The 9,068-nt window shown below is 44.5% G+C and overlaps 1 protein-coding gene across 2 annotated transcripts in view; it reads right to left on the reverse strand.

Annotated features, from left to right (window-relative positions):
• Window positions 1-8,594, reverse strand: part of HDAC2 (histone deacetylase 2) — a 34,455-nt gene extending 25,861 nt beyond the window's left edge. Inside the window, exon 1 of one of the 2 annotated variants that reach the window (XM_024551824.2) lies at window positions 8,262-8,594. In XM_024551824.2, coding sequence (XP_024407592.1) covers window positions 8,262-8,313 — 52 coding nt within the window. In that variant the 5' untranslated portion in view covers window positions 8,314-8,594. The remainder of the gene's footprint in view (window positions 1-8,261) is intronic. The other variant, XM_045188688.3, reaches the window with a different exon arrangement.
• Window positions 8,595-9,068: the final 474 nt, after the last annotated feature.

Here is a 9,068-nt window from a genome sequence, read left to right on the forward strand (position 1 = left end):
TTTTCAGATTTTATAAATGTGATGTGACACATCTGCCATATATTATGGATGTCCCAGAGTTTGGGTAGTATTCTATAATCAAACTTTAACATTTCTGCAGCAAAAATTTGTGAATACTCACGATAAGTGGAGTAAAGATCATAAATATTAATTCAGGTTAAGCTTTTGATTCTAAATGAGCTACATTTTTTTTTCAATTTTCAGATCATTTTGGATTTCAGGAGTGTAAAATTTACTCCTAAAGAAAAGCTGACTAAAAAATATGATTCAGGGAAAAAGAAAGCTACTGTATTATTTTTATCTTCCACAGTCTTAATCCACTGGCAGATTTAACACACTGGTCACTCCTCCTCCTCGAAACAATGAGAGTGTTGGCTTTCACTGACAGTACCACTTTCCTTGATTCAATCTCTACCCGTAGTCACTCATCCACCAACCTTTAAATATCAGGGTTTCTCAAGTTCATTCATTGATTAACAAATCAAGAGCCTACCATGCACTAGGCACTGTTCTGGGTACTTGGGTAAGTCAGTGAACAAGAGTGCTGCCCCAAATGTACGTATCTCAGGAATGAATCACTTAACTGCTCAACATAGAAATTTCAAAGTTATTCTTTATTCTGTACCACCATCACCCAGTTCTTACTCCATTTCCAATCCATCAATAAGTTGTATTGGTTTTACTCCCCAAACCTTCTTTAAATGTGTCCATTTCTGCCAACTACAATCATTACATTTCATGTGGATCAACATGCATTTAATTCTTGCTGTCAGTCTTATATTCTATCACTCTTTACCATTCTGTCCCACTTCCAAAAGCTTTCTCTACTTAAAACCTTCAATGGCTTTCTGAGTATCTTACCACAAAGTCTTGTGTAGTCTGGCCCTATACTACCTAGCTAGGAACCCCATGGTTCCCCCAAGTCTTCCTCTTGGCCTCCTCTTGATTAAGTACGCCAGGTTCTTTCTATCAGGACAGTGCAGTTTGCAATGTCTTCTGTAGGAAAAAACTTTTTTTATGGCTAGCCCACTCATTCTCTTCCTTCAGGCCTTACCTTGTCTAATTACCCTATAAAGGTGTCCTCTCTCACTATCAAAGATATAGTCTTTCACTTCCTTCTTAAGACTCATTCTTTTGTCCACCTGGCAGAATAGAGACTTTAAGCCTATTTGATATTTCTGAACCCAAAACTGACTTCACAAACAAGTATAAGCCAACTGCTATTTAAAACAGAGAGAAATAAGACTTACTAATCAACATAAACATCCTTATACTTAACTTTTAAATCTGGCCTTATCTGTGCTTTAAAACTCTTATGATTGCTACCCCCTCCCCAATTTCAGCAACTCCCTATAAGGATTTGTCAAGTGAGGCATTTAAAGTTTTTTTAAAAAAAAGAAAGAATTACTAATACTTTCTTTTACTGTAGCAGAGAAAACAATTTTTTAAAGACATTATTTATTTTTGAGAGGGGAAGGGAGGGAGAGAAACATTGATCTACTGGTTCTCATATGCCCGACTGGGGACATGGCAGGTAACCTGGGCATGTGCCCTGACTGGGAACCAAACTGGAAACTTTTCAGTTTGCAGGCCGGCACTCAATCTACTGAGCTGCATAGGCAACCTTTTTTTTTTTTTTTTTTTTGCAGCAGCAGCAGTGAAAATAGGCCTACTCTTGTGTCACCAATGGGGAAAAAATCTTTTAGGGCACCAGGTGCTGACCTCTCCTTCTCCCTGCACATTAAACTAGTCATGGTGTAAAAGGATAAGGGTGGACTGAGGTGAACAGGGATATGATCTATTTTCATCATAAAGTAGACAAAATGCCACTCATTCAGTCTGTAACTCAGTAGTTGTAAAAATTAGAGAATGTTATATAAAAGTGCTCTATCTATAAAATATAATGCATTAAACATTTGCTCACCAATAATTTAAAATTCCTTTACTTCTTAAAAATTTAGATGGTGGGAGTATAGACATAAGCAAAACAGACTCTGACATCATGAAGCTTATATTCTTGTGGGAAGGAAGACACAAGTTAGGTGGTACAAGTGACAGGAAGAAAAGCAGCACTGGGGTTAAGGTAACAGGGGAAAGCCTCTCTGATAAGGTGAAATTTGAAGGAAGTGAGGGGTAGAGAATATCAGGGAAGAGGACCCAAATACAGCAAAATCAGAGTCTTATATAAGAATTATGTTCTACTACAGTCAAGTAATAATGTGTAATTAAGACAACTGGTATTTATGAACTGCTGCTGTAACTCATCCAGCACTCTGATTAGCAAATCAGAGAAACGATGATTAATTTTATGGATAATAAAGATTTGTACCACAACTAAACCCAAGCAGTTGTATTAAAAGGGTATCTAGCATAAAACTTCAGCACTACTATTATAAAATCTGTCAATTGTTGGCTTCCAAGAATCCTTATAATCTGCTAGGAAAACTAGTATATTAGAAGGCACGATCTTTGCTAACTTTTATATTCTATCTCTGCTTATAGTGTTTTTTTAATTTTTAAAATAGATGTATTGATTATGCTATTACAGTTGAACCATTTCCCCCGCTCACTCCACTCCATCCTGCCCACCCCTTCCCTCCCACATTCTCCCCCTATAGTTCATGTCCATGGATCATACTTACAAGTTCTTTGGCTTCTACATTTCCTACACTATTCTTACCCTCCCCCTGTCTATTTTCCACATATCATTTATGCTATTTATTCTCTGTACCTTTCCTCCCTCTCTCCCCCTCCCAATCCCCTCTTGATAACCCTCCATGTGAGCTCCATTTCTGTGGTTCTGTTTCTGTTCTAGTTGTTTGCTTAGTTTTCTTTCGTTTTGGTTTTAGGTGTGGTTGTTAATAACTGTGAGTTTGCTGTCATTCTTACAGTTCATAGTTTTTATCTTCTTTTTCTTAGATAAATCCCTTTAACATTTCACATAATAAGGGCTTGGTGATGATGAACTCCTTTAACTTGACCTTATCTGAGAAGCACTTTATCTTCCCTTCCATTCTAAATGATAGCTTTGATGGATACAGTAATCTTGGATGTAGGTCCTTGCCTTTCATGACTTGGAATACTTCTTGCCAGCCCCTTCTTGCCTGTAAGGTCTCTTTGGAGAAATCAGCTGACAGTCTTATGGGAACTCCTTTGTAGGTAACTGTGTTCTTTTCTCTTGCTGCTTCTAAGATTCTCTCCTTCTCTTTAATCTTGGGTAATGTAATGATGATGGGCCTTGGTGTGTTCCTCCTTGGGTCCAGCTTCTTTGGGACTCTCTGAGCTTCCTGGACTTCTGGAAGTCTATTTCCTTTGCCAGACTGGGGAAGTTCTCCTTCATTATTTGTTCAAATAACTTTTCAGTTTTTTGTTCTTCCTCTTCTCCTTCCGGTACCCCTATAATTCAGATGTTGGAACGTTTCAAGATGTCCTGGAGGTTCCTAAGCCTTTCCTCATTTTTTCCGAATTCTTGTTTCTTCAGTTTCTTCATTCTTTTCTGGTTGGATGTTTCTTTCTTCCTTCTGGTCCACACCATTGATCTGAGTCCCAGTTTCCTTCGCATCGCTATTGGTTCCCTGTACATTTTCCTTTGTTTCTCTTAGCATAGGCTTCATTTTTTCATCTAGTTTTCAAACAAATTCAACCAATTCTGTGAGCTTCTTGATTACTAGTGTTTTGAACTGTGCATCCAATAGGTTGGCTATCTGTTCGCTGCTTAGTTGAATTATTTCTGGAGCTTTGAAGTGTTCTGTGATTTGGGCCATTTTTTTTTTGTCTTGGCTCATCTGTTACTTAAAGGGGCAGAGCCTTAGGTGTTCACGGGGGCGGGGTAACGCTGGTCGCTGCGCTGTGACGCTGTACGTGGGGGAGGGGCCGAGAGGGAGCAATGGAGCCCGCTCCACTTTCCACCGGACTTCATCACTCCCTCTGCTACCCACAATCAAACTGGGCCCCTCTGGTGCTGGTTCCAGAGTGTGTGGGTTTGTGCACGCTCTAGGCCCCTGTGGGTCTCTCCAGCGACCTCTCCTGTGAGGCTGGGAGTCTCTCCTGCTGCCGCCCCAACCCCCACGGGCGCTTTCAATCAGAGGTCTGAGGCTTTATTTCCCCGCGCTGGAGTCCTGGGTTACGCGGTCTGCTTCGCTCCCCGCCATTCATCCCGGTTTATCTGTGCGGGAGTGTGGGGCCGCAGGGTCTGCTAGTGCTCGGACTGCCTGCCCCGTTCGTCCCACACTCTACCAGTCTCAGTCCCGCCACGGCCATGCGAGTCCTCTCTGCCCCGGTGCCCGTCTCCGCCCCTCCTACAGGTCTGGATGAATGTTTATTTTTTATTTCCTTGGTTTCGGACTTGCCGTTCGATTCTCCGTCAGTTCTGGTAGTTCGAGGAGGTGCAGTGTGTCTACCTACGCCGCCATCTTGGTTCTCCCCTGCATATAGTGTTGAGTGGTTTTCTCTGAACCATTTGTTTCCAAATATTTTTTAAAAGATTTTATTTATTTTTAGAGATAGATGAAGAGAGGGAGAAAGAGGGGGAGAGAAACATCAATGTGGAAGAGAAACATGGTTGGGTTGCCTCCCCAACGCAGGCATGTACTCTGAATCGAACTGGCAATCTTTTGGTTTGCAGGCCAGCATTCAATCCCCTGAGCCACACCAGCCAGAGCTCTCCAAACATTTTAATGCACCCTGCCAAGATGAGGAAAAAGCAAGTGCACAGACCAGTATGTGCACAATTGTATAAATTATGTATACAGTTGACCCTTAAACAACACGGGGGTTAGGGACACAGGTCCCCACCACTTGCAGCCAAAAATCCACCTATAATTTTTGACTCCCCAGACCTGAACTATAGCACTCCCTTAATATCTGCAGGGGACTGGTTCTAAGATTCCCCCGACACCGCCCCACCGTGGACACCAGAATCCCCAGACGCTCTAGTGCCTTATATAAAATGACATGAAACAATGCATACAGTCATCCATCTGCATCCATAAATTCCCAACTGTGGACTGAAAATATTGTTTTCAATAAGTGGTTGGTTGAATCCACAGGTATGGAGAGTATTTATTGAAAAAAGTCTGTGTATCAGTGGATCTGTGCAGTTCAAAGGTCAAGTATTTATACAACCCTGTTTACTGTGTACACAGTAAAACAGGCACTAAATGTGATTAGTCTCTAGTTTAATTCGAAACAAAGACTAGTCAACACTTCCAGATAAAGGGTTAAAAACATACTGTAATCATGGCCTAACACAGCTTGGTTTGCTAATTACATTTTAAGTACAGAAATCACATCATTTTTTAAAGCCAGAAGAGATTCAGTGACTGATGAGCTCTATCTTTTTAGAGATCATTGATAATCTTGCAATTAAGATGACCAAGTTTTAGAAATACGGTTTTGGAAAATTTGGAGGCATGAGCCACTAGCTATGAGAAATATGAACTTCTCTTACTTTTCCCAAAGGTTTAAGGATGCCTCAAGCTTCTCTGGGAACCAGCATTCCAATGATCAAAAGGGTACAGTACTGAAGACTATGAAGTATACAGAGAAAAATGCATGTCTTTAGGATCCCTTTCACTTGCTAGACATTCTTTCTGTGTCACCAAGAGTGCCTAATGGTCTCAGTAAGCCTAAAGGTAGGATTCCTACGGTTACAGAATTTGCTACTCCACTCTTTTTAATCGTTCTTTCTTCCACTTTCTTTACCAACAAATTAAAACCAACTAACCTAGGCTAGCTAAAGGCCCTATTACTACTGATACTACCCCCTCCCAATCTAATTCATAGAATCAGAATTCTTTGCTGCAGACGCTGCTTTACTTGCATCCTCTTTTTCTCACAATTAAAAAACAAACACTTGCTACCTTTATATGTAAGGTGACAAAATAGTTTTTTGGTGATAAAAACATGAGCTTTTGGAATTAATTATGCAAAGCTTGACATACTATCACATGATAATAATTAGCACAATACCCATCCAATTTAATAAACTCTGCAAAATATTAACCTTCCCCCCACAAAAATCCAAAGAATAGTACAAATGTAAGCAACTACAAATTCCATTGTAAAAATGAGCCAAGGAAGAATCACAGACCAAAGACAGATAACCTAACCAGAAATTTCCAAACATTCAGTTATACAGCTGTTGTTGGCCATCAGGTAAAGCAGATGAACGGTCTATAAGAAACTATTAAGTCACAATCACGAGGCTTAAATTATTTCCACTCTTCCATTCTACCTATGAAGCCTACAGCTCGCTCCCATTCCCTTAACAAAAACCCATCATAAATAGGTCCACAAACCAACAGCTGTTCTTAAAACTGCTACTTAAGTCTACCTCCTGGTTTTGCAGTTCAAGCCTTGACAAGAAGTTACAAGCGGCTTTTTCACTGTCAAAAGCAACTAACAGTGGCAGGAAGAGCCTAAGAACCAGTTTTCCCAACCTTTTAAAACCTTTCTCCTTTACCTTAAGCTCTGCCAAGAACAAATCTCTAAATCTCAGGAACAATATAACTTTAAAAATTAACTTACACACATAGTTATTTACTTTCCGATGTGAATGCAAGGCCAGGGGTTTGCCAGTGACCCAAATATGTGTAAAGTCTTAAAAAAAAACAATTAAAAAAAACTGTAATTGATGTTAAAACTAAAATGGAATCCCATCTCCACTCCTCCAAGTGGCATAATTTCAAACCAGTTATGTCTTACACATATATGTGGTACTCTCACAAAATGTTTAAAACATGGCTTTAACCAGTGTTAGCTACCAAATATCATACAATTTATATTTCTTCACCAAGAGTTTAGATTTTTCCACAAATGACACAGGTGATTATTTTATACAAATAGGCATTAAAAGATTCGTCCTTGCTAACTGAAGAGATAGAGTATGTCCATTTACAAGTTAGAATCTGTCCCGGTCTTCTAAGGTCTTTCCAAACCTAAGATTTTGTGATTAATAATACACCAAATGTTGGAAATAGCTTCCAAAATTTGTATTGCCTCACACACATCTGATAGGACTTTCAGGTCGTTAAGCCTGGCTTCTTGGTTGTATTCTAGAATTCCTTCTCCGGAGAGTAACCTTCTCGGAACTATTTACCAGGTTCAGGTCTTTGTGAAATCTGTAAAACAGGTTACTACTCTACTTAGTGTAATTTAGGCTGGCTCAGGAAAGGATTCAGATTTAACGTTACCGCTCAAACTTCAAATTCGAAGAAACCCCAAAAGTAAAATCTTTTATAATTTACTTCATGTACCGTGGACTCAACCGTACCTAATTATTTAGTACTTCTGCACCACGCAAAGTTTTTCTAGACCAGGGCTCCCACCACCTAAACCCCCAAAGCAGGGTGGTATTTCCTGATCGAACAAAGAGCAACAAAGGAGTGGGTGGTACCCACCTCTCAGAGAGGCATGCCAGGACTCAAAGAGTCTGATCTACAACACAAACAGTAACAGCTCCATCTTTCCCTACCACCGTCCTATTTCCCGTGAAAACTTAACTACCTCAAACTCGAAAACCCTAATTTTTATTGAGGAAGTGAAGCAGCCTTTTCATTTGAATGCTGAGAAAGTGGCACTCAAAAAACCGGCGAACAAAGAAGAGGGAATGGAGCCCACGCTAAACATCGGCGCTAGTGTGTCCCCGGCCAAACGTGGGTCTCCACCCTCGGTAACTACTCTGCAACACCGACCCGGCTCCAGGGGCCCGGGAGGCTGGAGGCGGAGACAGAAGGCGCCCGGTGCAGCCGGACTGGGAGGGGAACCAGAGGGATGGGGAGGGGGGAGCGCAGCCGACTGGAGGGGCGGAGCTCCCGCGGCCGCCCGGCTTTGTGTGGAGTCTGGGCCCGGGTACAGTTTCGACCCGGGGGGAAGGGTCAGCTGCAGGGGACCGGAGCAGGCATCCCCCGCCATCCTCTAGAGAGATGCCAGGGGGAGTCCTCCCCTCCGCCGCCACCACGAAGCCGGGGTAGGCCGGCGCCGTCCCAGCGGCGGCGAACTGCACTGCCGGAGACAGAGCGCCGGGAGAGAAAGCGGGGCGTCCACTCGGCTCGCGTCGCAGAGCCCCTTGGGACGGCTCACCGCGGAGGGGGTCCCACTCCCGGCGATGGGTCCGCAATGGGTTAAGATTCGGACAGGCATCGATCCCTCCCCCTTCCCACCCCTCAGCTCCGGCGCCCCCTAGCCCGGCGGCCGCAGAGCCCCGCGCGGCTCCGGGCCCGGCGCCCCAGCCCTGCCCTCCCGCCCGCCCTGCCTCTCACCATCGTAGTAGTAGCAGACTTTCTTTTTGCCGCTTCCCTGACTGTACGCCATGGGCTCTTCGGCCACCGTGCCTCCGGACTGCTCCTCCTGCTGCTGTTGCCGCCGCGGCTCGGCGGGGAGAAAAAAGGGCTGGGGCTCGGGTGGGGGCGGCCGTCTCGCGGGGAAGAGCAGGCCCCAGGCAGGAGAGGAGGGGGCGCCGGAAGGGCTCGGTGCGGCCGGGCGGAGGGGCCGGGAGCGCGGAGCGGGGGGTGGCAGCGGCGCCAACTCGCGACACTGGGGAGGGGGAGGGAGCCTCCAAACCACCTCCGGAGGCTGAGGGGAGATGGGACCCGTCCACTGTGGCCTCCACGGGGGAGGAAGGGGCACGACTAGAGACAGAGGCCCTTTCAATTTTAAGATAAGGGGCCTTCTAATGAAAACCAATTTGGAGAATGCGGGGGTAAGTATAGTCGTAACATTTTTAAAAAGGCAGGCTTTCGCTTTTTAAGTAGATCAAAAGAAGCACATTGCGGGTGAACGCTGCCCCCTGTCAGGTCTTCGCGCGGTGGTTGCGCCTATCTGGAGCCTGCGCAGTCGGCTCCTCCCCAACCGTAGCCTCGGCAGCCCTGGCCCCTCCGCGTCGTGCCCTGCCACCCCCACCGTCTCTGTCGCGAAGCTACGGCGGGAGCCTACCACGTGCCGCGAGCCCGGCGGGGAGGGACCACTTTGGTACGCCTCCCGGCCCCCACGAATTCACCAGTGTGCGTGCAGCCCGTGGCCCTTCGGAGCCAGGGCGCCTCCGTGTTCTCGTTTATTCATTTTTATTT

The sequence above is a fragment of the Desmodus rotundus genome, chromosome 11 (genome assembly GCF_022682495.2).
Source record: "Desmodus rotundus isolate HL8 chromosome 11, HLdesRot8A.1, whole genome shotgun sequence".
In the NCBI taxonomy this organism is placed as follows: domain Eukaryota; kingdom Metazoa; phylum Chordata; class Mammalia; order Chiroptera; family Phyllostomidae; genus Desmodus; species Desmodus rotundus.